This window comes from Tinamus guttatus, unplaced genomic scaffold (assembly GCF_059628265.1).
Source record: "Tinamus guttatus ecotype Peru unplaced genomic scaffold, ASM5962826v1 Tinamus_guttatus_pri_ptg000922l, whole genome shotgun sequence".
Taxonomy (NCBI): domain Eukaryota; kingdom Metazoa; phylum Chordata; class Aves; order Tinamiformes; family Tinamidae; genus Tinamus; species Tinamus guttatus.
The window spans coordinates 165,889-185,185 of NW_028289456.1; the positions used below are offsets into that span (position 1 = coordinate 165,889).

A 19,297-nucleotide genomic window follows, 5' to 3' on the forward strand; every position below is an offset into this window, starting at 1 on the left:
GCCTATCTCCTTCATTGCAGACAACCCAACCTCCCCCTAAAATTAAAACTGCTGCAATTTAGTTTCTCAATTTGCCCCTGAAGTGATTTCAGGTCAACCAAACCACGAACAATTTCTGACTGACGGCAGCCCAGTGAGTGCTTAATGGGGTCCAACTGATGCACCAAAAATGGATTCAAATCTGTTCTGCCCATCCTCACACTCATGCAAATGATGAAATTACCACAATTTATGCCAAGATGTCACCTCACACCTCCATGGTTCTTCAAGGGTGGGCAGCTCAGAAACGCGGCCTTTGGGCACCTGAGCTGGAGCTATCCCAGAGATGCTCCATGCATGGAGAAGCCGAAGGCTCTCAGCAGAACAGGCTCCAGGCCACATTCCCTCCAGCCCGGCACCACGTTTGAGGGGCTTCCAGCCTCGTTGCTCACTCAAGCCTTGGGCAAGGGTGTGATGAAGAGCTTGAAAGACCAAGGGCTGGTGCAACCTGTGCCCTCACCATGCGTGGAAGGAGCTCAAGGGTGCTCAGGGCCTGAGTTATTCCTGCTAACAGCTTTGCAAGGGGGAAAACTAAACACACTCAAATGCTTGGAGCTGAGGGCACCCGCTGGCTCCCCAGCCATGGCCCCAGCTCCATCCCAGCTCTCCAGACTGCAGGCTAATCTCCTATTTCATTAATGGGTTCCTGCATGGCACTAATTATGCCGGAGCCAGATTCCCAATGCAGTCACCAAACGTCTTGCGTGACAATTATTGAAACTGATGCCTGGGTGAGGTTTTCCATGCGCTCCTGAAACTCAGCAGATGCTGCTAACCCCACCCTGGCTTCCAACATTTGCCGCCAAGGGCGACCTGCGGGTACCTTTTCTTCCAGGGAAGGGAGATGCACCAAGAGCTGCATCCATAGGGGAAGGGAAGCAGCACATATGGAGCGGTGGCACAGCTGAAGACTCCTCTCACCCCACTGCTTTGGGGTTTTAACTTGCTGAATAAAACCTAACTAACTCCAGCCCCACGCTGAAAGCATCAATAAGAGCAGACTGCACACCTAAGAAAGGTGGTAAAAATTCAAGTGTGTTTTTTATTTTCCCTTAAAGGAGGAAGTGTCACCATTTCACAAGGGCTCCAAGGGAACGGCATTGCTTTTATTTTTAAAATAAGGGAAAGTGAGTTGACTGAAATAGCACAGCTCAATGGCAAAGCCAGGAATAGAAGTGAAATCCCAGGGCCTAATCCTCTGCTCTAATCATCGGCCTGCAAGCTTCCATACCCTTAATTACAGCCACCGCTTCTAATAAAAGTTTAACGATGGTTTCCTTTGCAGTTATGTAAACTGTATTTTGGGTCGGGCAATCTACGTAAGCGCTTTGCTGCATTAGACAAACATCCACCTAATCCTGCATCCGGCCTTTGCACAGGCAGCAGGGAATTCAAGGCAAGAATATTAAAAAGAAATAGGGCATCGAGCTTCTCCTTGTTCCTCTCCCATCCAGGCTCAGGGTCCTTGGGGAAGAAGGGACAGATGCAAGTTTTTTTCCACCAAATGTCTGGGAAAGGCATGAGGAGGAAGGGTTAAGCCTTGAGATGCTCCTAGCCCGAGGCAATCGCAAGGAGAAACGGAAACTGAAGCCCAAAGAAGCCACCTGAGATAGTCCTCTCGTCTTAGGACATGCAGGAATCAAAGCCCTGCAGCAGTGACATCAGGTTAAATCTTTTCTCAGGTATTTAAGTGGAAGCAGCTGCTGACAACTTACCAAAGGTGACTGCAAGCAGCTGCAAAGAAATGCAGGTTAACCCAATTTATTGCCACAATCCTTTAAAAATTGCAACCCCTATCACATCTTCCTAGGTCAGGCAACCTCTGCTCACTGTCAGGACAACTGCCCAGACCTTCCCTGGCTGTCCAAGAAATCGTTTTCACTTGTTTTTTATTAATGACTCAAAATAAAAGGTCTAGGACTTAAAAAATATTTTTTGAACATATGCGCATCGTTTTTTTGTGTGGTCTCTTCTTCTGAAAAGCCATCTGGAAAGTGACGGCTAGAAACGACGTCTAATTGTCACACTGTTCTCTCTGTAAAAATCCCTGCTTGGCATCCAACCGTCTCACCAACCAGGAAAACACTTGGCACTTGTGCTCCCCACTCTGCAGAGGACAAGACGGCTGCACTTATTTCAAAGGGAATGTTGTGAAGGCTGAACTGGAAGATAAGACAGAAGGAGTGACTAAAACGGGGCCATAAACCAACCCAGCATCAGTAATTATTGTGTTAAAAAATGCATTGGTAAAGTCCATGGTAGATATCAGGGAGCTGGTCCTACATTTTAAGATCAGACTTCTGCTTAGGATAACAAGTAGGATATATGTAATTTAAAAAATAATATTATTACTATAGTAGTGGTGGTTTTGAAAACTGGAAGTCCTAAAGGCCTCAGAACAAGAGGAAAAAAAGATTCTGAGTGAAAGGAAATGATCTGACAGCTGGACCACTTGGGTCCATCTCCTCACCCCACAGGTCTCCAACGATGGTAGGACCTTGATGGTTTGACCACCTGCTTTGGGACTAGTCCTACAAGGCTGGCACAGGACACAACTGCTCTGAGAGTCACTGCTGTGGACTGATCTGCAGCACCGGGGAAGCTGAGCTGTTGTCCTCTGGCAGGAAGGAGCCCCTCAGTTCCACGGTCTTATTTGCAGTCAAATAAAAGCCCAAGTTGCATAAATAGCTTCATACAGCCCCGTGAACACCATTTGGAAGCAATTTCCACCTGGAAAGACTCAGAATACACAAGAGCTCAAGAATACGCTTTGCAGAACCAAAAAAGTTGTCCGCTGCCTAATTCTGCAGTGACCGCTCCCCACCAGCTCTTTCCAGGAGTGCGAAGTAGGTGACGGTTGTGGCTTGGAGCACAACCAGCCTATTGCTTTGAAATGGAGAACCGGTACCACCAGCTAGAAGGACGTGGAGGTTTCTCCCCTTTGACCATCTATGCTCACTAGGAGGAACTCATGGTCCATCCTGCAGGATAAGCCCAGACAAAAAGCTTTCGGGAGACAGTTAATTTGGGGGGACTTCTTTGCAAGGTTTCCTGGTAAGAATTCTGTACCTGACTCTGCCGCTCTCCTTACTTCTGCAGAGGCCCAGGCCACAACAGAGCTTCCAAAATACCTACAAATGCCTTAAACGCTCCCTTCCCCACGCAGCAGCATTCCTGTAAGGATGACAGCGACTCTCATGAACCTGCTCCAAGGGACGCCTGCGCCAACGTCTGCATTCATGGACATCAAACCACACAGAGGCTTGGTCCACCCTGACCTCCTGCTTCGCCCGCGGGCTGTGCTCACAAACGCTCTCCCTGCACGTCCTCCCCATGGATAAAACACTGGAAGTAAAGGAATTTCAAGTGACATGCCATGAGGGCAGTCAACCCAGCTGGGTGGCAGGTCCTGGGCCTCGCTCTTCCACGCTCAGCAACAGGAGGGAAGATGCAGCTATTCAGGGCTGATCCAAACTCTGGAGCAGACTCCATGCTCCAGGAACACATTTTAGAGAGGAGCCAGTCAATGTGGATGGCAGGCGACTGAGGGTCTAGCAGATCCCTTGGTAAACTCTTCCCAAGGTTTGTTATCTCGGTATTAAATATTTACCCATTTCAGCTTCGGCCTCTGGAGTTCTGGTGCTGCCTGCAAGCTAGAGAGCTGCCTGCTCTCCTCCCCGTTCTGGCTGCCTCCAGATGGAGGTTTAACCACTTCAGGGACTGAACCCGTAACAATTTCTTGGCTGTGCAGCAGGAAGGGGCTCTTCCAGCTTTCCGATGCTGTCCGTAGGCAGAGACACCTGCTCCTAGGCACGCTACAGGATGGAAAGCGCATGGCTTGCGAGCGAGCCCATCCACAGCTGACACCTAAAGGAGAACTCTCAATTTATGGAGGTCACCAGGGCTGTTTGCCGAGACTCTTCGAGGTCCAGGTACCACCAAAGGAGGAGGGAGCGATCGCAGCGAGATGGACAGGCTGCACACAACCAGCACCACCCTCCAAAACTGACCTCCTGTGCCAAACATGTTGCTGCCACCCAGGCAGCAAAATTGAAGCCCTGCGTGGCATCCAGAGCGACGGGCCACCCAAGGAAAGAAGCTGAACTCTGGATTTCATGCGTTAAGCCTCAGTCTGAGCCAAAACATCAGTCTGGGAGCCCTCTGTGAGCTGCTCATTGCTGCAGGGCTTGTTTCTGCGGGGGGCAGAGATCTCTGCAGAGACCTGGAAGCTCCCCATGCAGCAGATGTTGCGGGGACACTTATGTCACTGACCCACCTGTGCTTCCAGCCTGGCGCAGGGGATCTTTGCGTTACCTTCAGAGAAGAGAACAAATCGAAACAGCCGTGAACAAAATAGTTGATTTTTCCAATCCCCTAAGGTTCGGAGAAGCAGCTTCTCCACAACCAGCCAAACGAGCGTTTTCCTTAATTGGAGGCTGCATCTCTGTGTCTGGGGGCTCTGCAGGAAGGGAACGGCTGTTCCTGTAGCAGGGAGGAGAGCTGCTCTGCAAAGTGGCACGGCCGAGCCCCAAGCTGTGCCCTGCTCTTCGAGACACTGACAGAGCCCATTAGCATCATGGCCCGGCCCCAGACAGCCCCCAAGCATCTCAAGAACTGGTTTCTAAGAGAAAACCCCTCAGCTATTTCAGCTCAGCTGCACTTAATCCAGTCAGATCTATCTCCTCCAGTATCGTGCTGGACTCTGTAACTTGGCAAAGACCCGCAGGAAAAGCACAGCTCTTCAGAAGCAACTTGGGCATGGACAGGGACCTTCAGGAGAAGATGCCCCATTCAAAGGGTTGTGCGTGGTGGCTGAAGGAGAGCTCTCCTGGTGGGTCAGAGGATGTGCCCTCCCTGTTGTCCCTGTGTGAGCTTGTCACTTGTTCCCAGGTGAAGTGAGAGCAGTGACGCTGCTTGGTCTGAGCAGGCCAATCCTCCATCTAAATGCAGGTGCAACTGTCCTCTCCGCCCCCTGAAGAAGCCATCTGCAAGGGTTTGGAGCAAGTATTTTTAAGACAAGGAAATTAAAGTCTAGGGCAAGATATTACAAGCTAGAAAACCTACCTGGGAAGCACTCTACCACCAACAACCACTGAGACAAGCCTGCTCTCCGGAGCCTGAAGGTTGGTAGATGCTGGATTGCCAAGTGGACCCAGGTGGCAAAGCTTCCAACCACTGTCTCCCAGGTCGAAGCCAGCTGCTGATTATAGCTACATGCAAATCCCATTTGGCTAAAGTCATGTAAGAAATGAAAGTCCAGCTTGCTCGGCAGCAGCAAATTCCCTGATGATGAAGGAGCTGACGGCTATAGAACTTCCCTAGATGTGAGGGCACGTTCAACCTGCCCTGCACAAACTCACTTTCTAGATCTGACCCCTCATTTTGACGATGCCAAACTGCGTGGAGTAGCCAACACTCCTGAGGGCTGTGCTGCCATTCAGAGGGTCCTGGATAGGTTGGAGAGTTGGGTAGAGAGGAACCTCATGAGCTTCAACAAGGACAAGTGCAGGGTCCTGCACCTGGAATAACAACCCTAGGGGTTGACCTGCTGGAAAGCAGCTCCATGGAGAGGGATTTAGGAGTCCTGGTTGACACCAAGTTGCCTCAAGAGCGATGTGTCCTTGCGGCCAAGAAGGCCAATGGGCTCCTGGCTGCAGCAGGAGGAGCGTTGCCAGCAGGGCGAGGGAGGGGATCCTGCCCCTCTGCTCAGCTCTGGGGAGGCACCTGGAGCACTGGGGGCAGTTCTGGGCTCCCCAGGACCAGAGGGATGTGGAGCTGCTAGAGAGGGCCCAGTGCAGGGGCACGAAGATGGTGAAGGGACTGGAGCATCTATCGTGTGAGGAAAGACTGAGCGAGCGGGGCCTGTTTACCCTGGAGAAGAGCAGGCTGAGAGGGATCTGATCAACATGTTCAACTACCTGAGGGGAGAGTGTAGGGAGGATGGGGCCAGGCTCTTCTCGGTGGTGGCTGGTGACAGGACAAGGGCTAATGGGTGCAAGTTGAAACCCAGGCAGTTCCATCTCCATGTGAGGAAGAACTTCTTTCCTGTGAGGGTGACAGAGCCCTGGAACAGGCTGCCCAGAGAGGCTGTGGAGTCTCCTTCTTTGGAGATCTTCAAAACCGCCTGGATGCCGCCCTGTGCCCCATGCTCTGGGTGTCCCTGCAGGAGCAGGGGGCTGGGCTGGGTGATCCCTAGAGGTCTCTGCCAGCCTCAACCATTCTGGGATTCTGTGACAAATAAACCCCCATTTAAACCTCCTCTTTATGTAAACAAAGGGTTTGCATCCACTATCTCCAGTGGAAGAAGTGATGCTGAGGACATGGATATCTCCTTCCTGTCTTGGGGTTATTAGTGCTGCTGCTTCACTCTCCTTCGCTTTGTTGAGGATGACTAAGAGTGAGAAATGGAAAGAAGAGTGTGGCTGTCACCCATGATCATCAACCTTGAGCCTTTATACACCCACCAGGTCAAAGCCACCATGCAGGTGGGCAGAGAGCCCGGGGCCACCAAATCACAGAAAATGGGGCCAAAGGGGGCTTGAAGGCTCCTGCAAAGCCACGGTCTTGCCCGTTGTCACTAACCATTTCTCTTTGGCCCACCACGGGGCAGCAGGAGTCTGTTCACGACAGTAAGTACCTTCATGCTTAAAGCAAAATATGAGGCTGTAAATTATTTTTTTAAAAAAGAAAGTTGCTAACAGGTCAAAGAATATTTAAGCCATATATGGACTGCCACGATAATCTTGATCTAAATATTTAGATATCTATATAACAAAAGACCATTATACTCAACCCCATCTTTGAGTATTTTCTCCTCTCGTTCCTCTCCGTTGACAGTGGTCGGGAGCAACAAGGAAAAGCGGGGCTGGCTTCGCTCCCGAGAAGCCCAGGAGCTCGAGGCACCAGCGCCTCTGCCAGCTCTGCCCTTGGCCGCCGCTATCGCTCCCATCAAAAATCAATTTTTAATTTGCACAGCTCATGTTTCGCTTATCTGCGCCGGGCCCGCGAACATCAGCCGCTGCTGGGGACGAAATCTCGGCGTTACAGGGAGCTCTGGCCAGGAGAGCGGAGCCAGCCCTCCCTCCTTGGCTTTGCCAGAGGGGCCTGGAAACCAGAGATGAATACAAACCCTCCTGGTCACACCAGCTCTGCAGTCGTGGCCCCGCAGGAGTTTCCTCCAGCCTCTCTGACGTCTTGGCTCCAAGGAGCTCTGTGTCTTGGCACCGCAGCAGCATCCTCACAGGGCTACGTCTGGATCAGGAGACTTGGCCCCTCAGCAGATCCCAGGGACCTCCAAGGTGCCTGCAAAGCTCCCCAGGCCTTTCAGCACATCCCTTGTCTGAGGAGATCGTCAAGGGAACTTGTTTTCCAGACATCAAGACGCTTCTGTCCAAATGGGATGTTGATACGGCATTTTTGCTGAGATGAAGGACAGGGCCAGCTTCCTGTGTCACTTCCAGGGAGGCAGGTGGAAACTGTCCCCCAACAAGAATATCTGCTCCCTCTAGTGGCACCTGGGGCCTGGGGTTGGTTGGCTTGGTTTTTAAACTAGGAGGTAAGTCCTGGCCACACTATAGCAGGCCACAGACCTGCTGCCACACATGCTTCACCCCATGGCTCCTCTGCAGTTGACACAGCATGAAAACATATGAAAACGTAGCTTCCTACATATGAAAATGTAGCCTTCAAGCACAGGCTCTATTAAGAGGCCACCAGGATTCTACGGAGAAAGCAAATTAGGGGAGAGGCCGCCTTGCTGTGACCTAGAGAAGCTAAAGGACCTGGCTAGGACCCAAACCAAAGCAGACCATGGGGTTGGCTTACGGGAGCTGTCAGCGAGATCCCTGTTCACGGTCACCACACAGGAGACCCTCAAGTTCCCCCCACACAGAGTCCTGTAATATGTCTGGATAGCCGAAAGACTGAAAAAGGGGAGAGAACGTGTGGATGGAGGACAAAGTGCGAGGTGCAAGCTAGTTTCTGCAGCCCGGTACCCTGGAAGAAAATCCGGAGAGAGAGCAAACAAATCCAGGGTACTAAAGCTAAAATAGAAAATGATCTTCCCTCTTCTTCCAGGAAGCCACTGAGCACGCACATATTCTTGCAGCAAAGCACAGCACCATCTGCATGAAGCTCAAAATCCAGCCGTTCAGTCCGAGTTAACCCTTGAGGCTACTGCAGGAACAAGCAGCCGTTTCTCTCCAAGCTTTGCAGGAGCTGCAATTACCCTGAGAGCAGGACAGTGTCATGGAAAGAGCAGCTGCCTGGAGCAGGGGTTGAGCTGCATGGAGCAGATGTAGCGTTTGACATGAGGACAAGGAGTGGGACAGGAGATTCTGCTCACATAGCAGGAGAGAAAAACTGTTCTTCTCAGTTGCAGTTTAGTGAAACAAGTGCAGATAGGGGGAGGAATTAGGGCTTTTGGGGAAGTCTTGGGGAAAAAAAGCACGTTCCCATTCAGGAGGGAATCTGCGCATTCCCCACAGAAACAGCAGTTGAGGAACAGACCCGCGAGCTCTGGCCATGGTGGGTGCCGGCTGCTTGTGGAGGCTCCCAAGGGAGCTCGCCCACCTTGTGGAGCATCAAAACCTGCCTTACAAGGAAGCTCGCAGGCTGCAGGACTTGTCATGAGCAGAAATTCAGCTGCATTTTTTGCATCATTCATCATTTTTGCATCATTCGCAAGCAGCACTGCTCACACTGATGCACGGAAAGAAGGTTTATAAATGTTTTAGGAGGTATTGTTTAAGAAAAAAAAATGTATTAAGTAACAAACTGCCCAACTTGCAGCTTGCAAGTGCTAATGGCGTGAGACGAAGCACACAGAGCAGCAGTTGTGTCATTGTTGTCCTTTTAAAAATGAACTTTAGAAATGGGACACTGACTCCCTGGCCAGTCTGAAGCTCTGCAGTCCAATGGGACAACCCTGCTTGCAGCAGGAGTCACCCTGCCTCGTTAGGGAGAGCCAGGGAGGAATCCCATGCAAGGAAATGATTTAAAACTGCACCACTTTGTAAAAAAACATGTATTTCGGGAGCTAGGAAATTAGTTCTCCCATGGATTTTGTAGGAGAACATCTATGCTGCACTTAGCAAGAAGAAACACCTTTCAAAGGTGCTTACACCTCTTCCTCCCGTCAGTGACTGCTTTCTCCACCCTCATGGAGAGACCCTATTTGTAACTCGGACCCAGCACCGCTCTCACCTTTCTGTTTCTTCCTTCACCACCGCGTATTGAGTTGACTGCCGGCTCGACCGTGGCTGCTCCTGCACCTTCTCGCTGCCCTCCAGCTCCTGCTCCAAGGAGGAGCTGGTGCTGCCCTCCCTGCTGACGTTGCTGCTCCGGCCGGGGCTGTTCTCCGTGGAGGCTCTCGGCGACTCCGTGTTCTGCTTCAGCGTCTGCAGCTTGGCCAGCGGGATGATGTCGCAGTTCTGTGGCCGGTGCCACACCGTGCGCTGCGTGGTGGCATTGTAGTAGTAGAAGCGGGACGTGTTGGGGTCGAAGAGCTCCCACCACTGGTTCTCGTTGGTGCGCTTGATGCGCACGCCGGCCGGCGGGTCCCACACGCACTCGCCCGTGATGAGGTTGGCGTACATGCGCTCCCGCGTGCGAGGCTCGATGATTTCCACCCATTCCAGCCTGCAGGGGAACAAGCAGAGGGAGACTGAGATGCTTGCAGGGAGCACGTGCGTCACCCGGTAGGATGGAGAGGCTGGGGGCTTGCGGGGGACAACACGATGCTCTCCTGCACACGCAGTGAGCCCCACACCCCCTCTCACGTCTTTGCAAAGCTCTACAAACCAGCCCCTGATTTTCAGCTTGCAGGAAAGGTTGGTGGATTTGCCAGCGCAAGAAAGATCCTTCCCCAGCTTCAGGTGGCACCAGCCATTGCCCACAAACCCACCACATCCCACGGTCGAGCCCTCCACGGCACAGACCCATGTGCAGCTTGCTCAGCACCACGTTGCTTCTTACTATCAGTGGGGAAGAAAAGTGGGGAGGCAAGAAACCAGCCGGAGGCACCGACACGGTCACACAGAGCAGGCAAGAGGGGACAAGTTGCCGGCTGCTGATCTTGGAGCTGCCAAAGAGGATTTGGGTAAATCCCAATGGCAACGGGGCTGCAGACACCGGGCACTAACCCACGTTTCGGATTACCCCAAGCGAGGCAGGTGTTGCCCACTCTAATCCACGCTCTGCACTGAGCCAACCCCGCAGCCCTGCACCGTTTACTCCAGATCTCCAGTTTTCCCATGGGAGCATGGGCAGAACCACACCAGGGACACACAGCTGCATTTACAAGCCAAAAAGCTTTTAGGAAAGCTGCAAAAATAGACACAGGCAAAAACATCCACCCTTCGGTATGTTGCCTAAGTGGAGCTTATCCAACTACGTGCCATTTAAACTGATGCATTAGTCAGAAAACCCATACAGCCATTTTTCATTTAAACGATTTCAGCCCTGGACTGACATCAGAGTTCAGCTTTCAGCTCTAACACTTATCTTTGACCCCACTGGTATAAAATAACCCTCCCAGGATGAAGGCAGCAGCAAAGCATCACATCTACCTGCCAGGAAGATCCTGCACCGCCTGTGCCAAAGGAGGGCTAGGAATCATCCATGTGTCCTGCCCAACGGGTCCCAGAGATAACAGCCACCCCTTTTCCAAGCCACATCTCCTTTGATTTCTTCTTGGTCTTCGTTGTGAGTTATCAGGCTAATAACGCCGGGAAGTACCCGGGTTCTCCCTCCCTCTCGGCATTGCTATTTTCCCTGCCCTGGGAGAAGAAAGATTTGAGCTTTAACTGCTCTCCTTTCTCCCCAGTCTTTTAATTTACTGGGGCTATTAATCAACTCGGCCAGCTCAATACCTCGCACCTTGGTGAAACAACAGATGGAGAGCCCAGGGCCACCTTCCTTTGCGCTGGGAAGCTGGGCCTGGGGCAGGGAGAGCAGTGAGGAGCCTCTGAAAGCAGCAGAGATCCGAATCCAAGCACCTGCATCCCAAGAAGCTTCCTCGGGCTGACACATCCGCAGCGATGGGGAGTCTCTCTGGTTCCCCCTGTGCCCGCAGCTCTCACCCAGGGGCTCCATCCCTGTGTCCTGGTGAGCTGGACATCCAAAACGTCCCCACAGTGCTGGGAACACTCCATGCTTCATCACCCAGGAGATGCTCCGCTGGGATATCAGGACTTTGAGATGGGCAAAGGCAGCCTCCCAGGGAGACATCTGGATCCATTTGGAGTGGGATACAGGACCATCAGGAGCATCAGCCAGGATTCATGCTGGAGATTCATTCAGGAGAGCAAGGAGACAGGGTGGGTTTTGCTGCTTGCTGCCTCACCTGGGCTGCGTTTCAGGAAGATTGTTTCCTGTATCCCTCAAGACACCGGTGCAATTACGCGACGAGCCGACCCCATTACTGCAAGCTTAAATATCCAAGCATTTCACGCTTAAAACGTCTTGAAATGTATCGATAGCGACGGTTACCGGGGGAAAAAACAGCAAGGCAAGCATCTTTCCTGGGAGAGCGTGACGGGGTCAGGAGTCTCCATCGATCCCAAGTACACGGGTCTCCTTGGGAAGGCAATGGTCCACAGCAAGAGCCCGAGTGTGAAAATTCAGGGCAAAGACGCTTGTGGGGGTCTTCCCCCCCTTCCAAAGGGCCCATTTTCTGAGCAGATTCCCCTTCCAAGGGCATTTTCCAAAGGTTCAGCCGAAGTTAAACTGTCAGCAATGTCCCTCCAACTCCACCAGCAGCAGGACGAGGCGGCCAACGTGGTCAACCCAACCCTGACGCTATGTTGATTCCTTCTCAAACACTGATCCTGAGCACAGCAATTCGGGTTATTAGGTTATATTTTATGGGAGCACTTTATTAAAAAAAAAAAGAAATGGTTTCAGCCAACGGAAAAAAACCTGCTTCCTAGGTGTCCATCCTTAGAAAGCACAAGCTAATGAACACAGGAAAGGTGGAGACGCAGAATTGCTGAGCATCAGCAATAAAACTGTATTAACGTTGGGTAGAGCAATAGCTGGCGGAATAGCCAAGCGTTTGGGAGCCGGGCCTTGCTTCTGCGCTAGTAATTTCGGTGCCAAGGAGCATCTTTGCAAAAATACATCATTAAGCTGAAAGGTGCAACAGTTCTTCACTAACCGGCCTGACAGATGCACTGAGCTTAAAATAAAACCAGTGCAGGCTACCAAAGGCAGCGAGTTTTACTGCTGGCATGGCTGGAGCTGGCAAAAAAGCTTCGGGGTGGATGGAGCTCCCTCAAATCCCAGTCATTTCCAAGCGGTAGGAGCTGCCTTTAAGTGGGTCTAAGTCCCAGATCTGCAACTCTTGAAAAGGTGCAAAACTTGCTCGTGTCCCCTCTGCACAAACTTGTGCACAGACATGCAGAGAAGTGAACTGGGGAGGCTGGGATGCATGCTCCCCTTGCTCAGGTGTTGAAGGGACTTCATCGTGACACCATGCAACCAAAGGGCTCAAGAGACAATGCCAAGAAGCCCCAAACTGGGCTGAAAAACAGGCTTTTTGTTGCTTTTCCATGTTCTTTTTTCATGCTAATAAGTTTGCCCAAGTCTTAGCAACCTGCAAATGGGGAGCGTTTGAGATGAGCAAAGGCTGGGGCCAGGATACAACCTGTTTGCTTGGATGTCCCCGGTTTTCACTTCCCAAGGTGGCCCTGGAGCTCCGTCACTGCCTCTCTACCTCCTCACTGCAACCCCTGTGGCCACCAACATGTGGAACAGAGCAGAAATCTCTGTTTTCTCCCAAAACAGCTATTGCCCAGCAGGGATGCATGGCAGCGTTCACGTGCTGTCCTCCTCTTCCTCTCCCGAGCTTTAAGAGCTGCAAGTTTCTGGGGATTGATGGAGCTTGAGGGAGTTGTGGATGAAGGCCAGGAGCAGCCGGAGGATCAGGCTGGCTCTTGTGCATGAGGCTCGCATGCTCTTCCACCAACATCACGGATTCCCAAGGAGCATTTTGAGCTTAGCACAGCACGTGCTATTTCCTTATGCGTCACCCACAGCCGTGCTGTGAGGGTGGCCACGATGCTCCACGGCACCTGTGAACACGTACTGGATCATTACAGCTTTGCACCTCCAAGGCGGCTTTCCAAAACGAAGTGAATTTTCCAGGAGATGCAAGCAGTAAAACTCCAAACTTTTTGCAAACAGCCGGGTCCACGACTGTTTACTGAGTGCTCATAGCGTTCCCTGATGAAAGCCATATTCTTGTGCATTAAAAAAAAATAAAAGCCTAACCTTAACTAAGAAGCTTAACTAAGTCTTCTCATGGTGGGCTTGCAGCTGGGGACGTCTTCCAGTCATCTCCCTACAGTCTTCCAGCACTGGCCTCAAGAACCACGTTGGTACACAAGAATCAAGCCCTAGTCAGGGGAGTCTCCTCTGAGGGTCCACACCACTTCCCCAAGAGGGTATTTACCTGTTCCAGCACATCTCCAACATCCCTTGTCCATCATCCCATTGCGCTGCCAGTCACCACCACGACCAAAGTCAACCGTGTTGAAACCCAGGATAGTAACAGTTTGAGGGACAAATGCTATTTTGCAGATAAAAAGAAATAAATACATATATACATATATATAAAGAAGAGGTACAAATACAGCCAGTATTTGATCCCTCTCTTCCCTACCACTTACATACCAAAATCTTTTAGATTAGATTAGGAGCTTCAGGGAATAACATTAAGGAGGTCTCCTGTACAGGCGTCAGAGCTTATTCTACTCAAAGGATCCCCAGACATTTTGTAGTCATTAGACTGGAAGGCTGGATGCTTTTCATTTTTTCAGAATCAGATTTGAGCTACGCTGAGCATGCAGCCGAGTCCCTAAATTAACACAATATTTTCCTGCTACATTCCCTCATAACTCGGCTCCTCAGAGCATCTGCTGCAGTTGGATTTGGTCTTCTGCACACCTGGACAGAACTTCTTGCTTCTAAAGAGGGCCAGGAGGTATATTGGGAAGTCCTAGAAGATACATCTGGATCTGCTGATAGAGTCATCGGGGTCTATGGAAGATGTGAAAGCCAGGATGAAACTCTTGCTCCCAGGCTCCTAAGTCTAACTCGGTACCTAGAGCTCGCACTGCTGGTAGGAAACAGAGCAAAATGACGTTTTGGGAGGAAAGGTAACTTTGGGTCTCCACCCCTAGATGCACTGGAGGAGCAGAGCACACTGCAAGACAGGGCTGCAGGACACAAGCCTATAAATAGGTCTATGGAATTGCACAACAACCACCTACTCTGCTCAGAAATTAAATATATATATATATATACACATATATGTCCTACTCCATCGCTAGCAGGGCAGCTCAAGCCATGGTGACCCACACCAGGTGAGAGACCAGGACAAGCCCAAATACATGATCCTCAGTGAAACCAGCGTTCAATTCAACTGCAGCCTCTTTGCTAGAGAGCTCCGGACTGCTGGTTGCCACAAGGAGCACGTCACAGCAAGGACACCGTGTTGGTCGCCTGTGCAGGATGCCTTGAGCCGTCTCACCTGAACCAGGGGCAGCAGCTCTTGGGCTGGGACCTGGAACGGTCCAGGAGAGGTAGAGGGGCACAGAAAGCCCTGGGCGAAACCCTCTGCCACATCCTGGCAGCATCTCCCTTCCTACCCATAGCCTGGCAACAGTTGCGGCATTTGCATGGAAAACTGTGGGATATTTTAGTTGTCTGGTGATTCCCAGGCGACGTGTCCTGAGCAAGCTCCGAGCCCCTTGCTCCCAATGGCACCTACGAGGAGCCTTTTTGCATGGGATTGAGCCTGCCTGCTGGCCTGCCGTGGGTTAACCACGGCCCTTGCCAGCTCCTTTGCTTCCTGACAGGCGGCAGAGATATCTGGAGAACCTGAAACACCACTTTTAAATATTAATATATTGCAATCACTATGGGAACTGTCGAGTTCCTGCAGAAGGTTTCACCTCTTTGTGAATGGCTGGGATGAAGGAAGCTGCTTTTCCCTCATCAAGTGCTGAGACAAAACCTTGTAAAATGTGAGGGACAAACTTAAGTTTTGCCACTTATTCCCAATTTGCTGTTAATGCTGCAGAGCTGATACATGGGCAGCCACATTAAAGCATCCCTGAAACGCACCTTGTTGCCTGCACCGTGGTAACCAGTCCCTCCGGTGGCTCCCAGCTGAGGCTGGAGGAGGAATATGGACATTTTCCAGCTCCCGAAGAACCAAACGGCATCTCAAAATTTCCCAAACCAGAAAAAAAAAAAGAAAAAAAGAAAAGAAATAACAACAACAACAAAAAAGACACGCTGGAATGTCCCAGCTCCATTGGGACTTAAAGGCACTAAGATCTGGGCCAAGATTCAGCGCAGGAGATCTCAGGCTTAGCAACAAGGAACTAAAAAAAGGCAGCAGGCTGCCCCACAAGTATTTCTGCTCAGAGCCTCTCCCCCGAGGCCACTCGATGCTTTTGAGGGTGGATTAAGCCTTGTTTTATCCCCCAGATTGCTCTCACCGCCCCAGCTCACTCTGACCAGCCCTGCAGCCTCCCGAACTTGCTCTCCCTCCAACCAAACCCTTCCCTCTAGCTGAAACGTGCAGCACGAGGCCGTTTCCATTTCTACCTTTTCACTGTTCCCATAGAAACTAAGCGAAAATGGAGGCAGAAAATTAAAGCTCCGATAAAGGAGCCCTATCAGGAGTTGGCACGTGAGCGGGCGTTGCACATGGGGGAGAAAGCAGCAGCCAAAGACAAGGCCATAGTAGAAAGACCAAATTCGGCTACGATGGAGGCGCCCACACGTGAGTCCTTCTTTATCGGGAATCAGCCTGAATTAACAGGCTATGCCAAAGAGAGGCCAGCAAAATAAAAGCTTGAAAAGTTCATAGATGAAATACAGAGCAATAGCTGGTGTCTGGTTGGGAGCTTGGGATTTACATCCCAGAGGCAGCCTGGATACCAGAAACGCAGCCTTGATGCCACCTTCCCTATCCTGAGGGTGAGGAATTACTGGAGAGGGATAACAGGAGGGAAAGACAGGGTGCTCTGCACGTCTGCAAAGAGCTCATGTCTCTCACTTGCACCCCTGCAGACATCTCCTTTAAAAACACACGTATTGGAGCCAGGGAAGGATTCAGGAGAGGGAGACCAGGACAGTCTGGAACGCAGACGTCCCAAAGGAGCATGAAGTAGAGCCAAAGATTATTTTAGATTGGCAAAGACCCTGCTGAAAGTAGAGTTTCCCATTATGCTTAATTTGGGCTAACTCCGGGCATCGCTTCCCCCAATTCCCACCACTTTCCTTGCATCTGCAGCAAACAGGAGTAAAGCAAAGACGGGGAATAGGAAACAGCTCCTCATTTTCTCAGGACACCTTTTCTTGGTGGCTCTGTAGTTATCAGGCAGTAGGTTTAAAGGACAACGTAAAGAAAATTACTTTCCGTAGCACATAATTAAACTGCAGGATTTATTCAGCACCACAGCCAAAAAAAAAAAAAAAAAACCATAAATAGGTTCAAAAGAGAAGCAGACAAGTTCAATGAGGACAAGTCCATCGGTTGCTATTAAATGGGATACTCCAGATGTGGCCTCCAAAGTGAGGAGATCCCCGAGCCACTGAGTGCCAGAAGCAGCAAAGTTATCAGGGAAAGAGGCTCTAATTAGTGTTGAGCTAAGGAGAAGACCAAGAAGCAGCTGGTCTCCTTTGGGATCAAGGGAGGGACTCACCAACTCGCTCGCATGCTTAGAGATCCCCATAATGTGCTGATGCCAACACACTTATGGGCCAAAAAAGAAGCCCCTGGTCATACCTGGCTGACAAAGCCCATCTTGGACCATTTCTGCTCTTGCAGGCGAGGGTTGGGGGCCAAACTGTTTCTCGTCATAGCTCACACTTCAGCACGAACACCAACACCTTTCTAGTGGCACCTTGGATTTCTTCCTGCAGCCAAGAGATTTATGAACTGCTTCAAGAGGAGCAACTTGGGAGTGGTGCCACCAACGGGGACAAGTAGCAACGTCCCTTCCTGGGCCAGATTTTGCAGGACGGGACCCTGTTGCTGCAGACACCAGCCCTGAAGCAGCCTTTACATCGATGACTTTGGAATCATTAACGTTGCTTCTCGCCTGGAGGACACAAGGATAAGACACCAACTCGCACGCAAAAAGAAAAAAAAAAAACCCAAAGCTTCAAAGGACGACTTCAGAGAAAGGAGAGGACGTATCCGATTTCCTTCCCTCTTATCAGCACCCGTTCCACTGCCTTCTGGCAAGTCCCGACGCTCCCAATCCAAACTTCACAGCCTGCGCCTTAGCAATGCGTTATCTCCTTTAAACTCCAAAAACTCTAGGAAGCTGTTGGAAAGCAGATAACACAAATAGACAGAGATGAATCAAGGATCTGCATGAAAGCAGCAGATTTGCAGGGCTGACCTCAGGGTCCTCAAAGCAGCTCAGCATTTTAGCCTGAGGCTTATGGGCTCCTCTATCTGTCCAAACGCCCGCTAATAACTTCCCAGTGTGTTGGTCCATTTAAACAAAATCAGAGAGGTCAAGCTCATGAAGATAGTAACTTGGAAGAAGTTGGGTTCAAAGGCAGCAGAGAGGAGCTGAGCACGAAAGGACCCAAACAATCAATGTGCTGAGAAGCAGAGAGCTCAGCTCACGTCTCAGATGAGTCATCTGCCAAGTTGTTTGCTGCCTTTCATGGGACTTGGGGGGCAGAGAGAGCTGAAGGGCACGTGGACGTCCCATGGGATTAGATGGAGAGGCAAAGAGAAGGCAGCACTAGCAGATGGAGGGGAAAGAGAAGGGCCGTAGGACACAGAACATGCAAGGCGAGAAGCTTGTGCTACGTGGAGACAGTGTTGTCCCTTGCAACGGGGCAGAAATGTCAGCATGGAGAGCAACCAGGTCCATGTGTTCTCCAGAGGCAGCCAAGATTGTGCCCCAAAAGCTTCAGTGAATATTCAAGCGATACCAGCCTGGGACAACAGCTTTGGTAGGAAGGATCCAACATGCATCTTTTGTTTAAAACCTCTAAGAATGCACGTGCTTCCAGCCAAAACAGATCCTCTTCTGATCAGCAACCCGGGCTAACACCAAGCGCTCTCGATGGCCCTGTTAGTGGCCCAGGAGAGCGCAAGAGAGCATGGAGCAGAGCTGGCTCTGTCCCCTGCAGCGGAGGTGAGTGGCTGCTTGGAGTCGTGTGCTCTGATGCCGTCGCGACAGATGGTTTCCACCTTGAAGACGGATCACTCTGGATGGCGTCTTCATCTGTGCTGGCACAGCAAGAACACGCCATATGTGTCTCCCCCAATCAGCCTCCGACATCAGTACAACTTTAATGTCAGTGTTGTATTCACAAACCCAAATTTTCAGTACTGAAGTTTCTAAAAATTAAACTGCCTGAAGATTAGTGGAGCGTGGGGACTTGCCAAGGTGGATTTCTGATGCTTCTTAAAAAATAATTAAAAAGGAGAAATCTTATTTTGCTTTTCCAATCAAAAATCATCTAAGGAAAGATGATTAGCATGTTATTAATAGTAATAATCTCTTTGCAATATTGGGAGTGTAAAAGACTGAGCTGAACACTTGGAACCTCAAGCTCTTCGCCAAGAGCACGAACAAGCAGCAACCTGCAACTGTTCAAGAGAAAAACCACCCTGTGTTCGGCTGCGATTCCCATCTGACCTAATCCCAAAGGACTGAGGCTTCCTTTATGGAATGAGCCTCCGCAATCCTGGTACCAAGACCCGTGGAGCAGGTGATTTGTCCCATTTGGAGGCTGCTTGGCAGGCTCCTGATGGCCTTCTGATTTCCCATTGCAGCTGGGCTTGGGATACCAGGGTGGAAGAACCATCCTGGAGGATCTCCATCAGCTCACGAGAATGGAAACTTCAACTGCCGCATGCAGCAGAGATGCGGTTCAAGCCTGAAAATCACTGCGATGACTCAAGCAATTAGAGCCAGTAAGACGAGATGACCTTTCTACCACGCAGAGATATCAACTAGGAGAGCCCTCTCCTCCCTAAGTATCAGATAACCCCTTGGTCCTACTCTGATGGGAAGGAAACGTTAGGAAGTAGCAACCTTGCTCTTCCTGACAGCGTCGTGGTGATATTTATAGGAGTAGGAGATAATGCTGTAAAACGTGGAGTTCTCATTGCTTTGAAGCCCCGAGAAGGTAGCCTGAGACTGAAACCTCACTCAGCAAAGCAAAACTCGGTGTCCTGACACACGCTGCCTTTTGAGACAGTTTCATA

At 50.7% G+C, this 19,297-nt stretch overlaps 1 protein-coding gene across 2 annotated transcripts in view; it reads right to left on the reverse strand.

The window, feature by feature from the left end:
- Nucleotides 1–19,297, reverse strand: part of ARHGAP39 (Rho GTPase activating protein 39) — a 95,997-nt gene that overhangs the window by 27,868 nt on the left and 48,832 nt on the right. For both annotated transcript variants that reach the window (XM_088538041.1, XM_088538042.1), the window contains exon 2: nt 9,244–9,678. In XM_088538041.1, the coding sequence (XP_088394167.1) occupies nt 9,244–9,678 (435 nt within the window). The remainder of the gene's footprint in view (nt 1–9,243; nt 9,679–19,297) is intronic.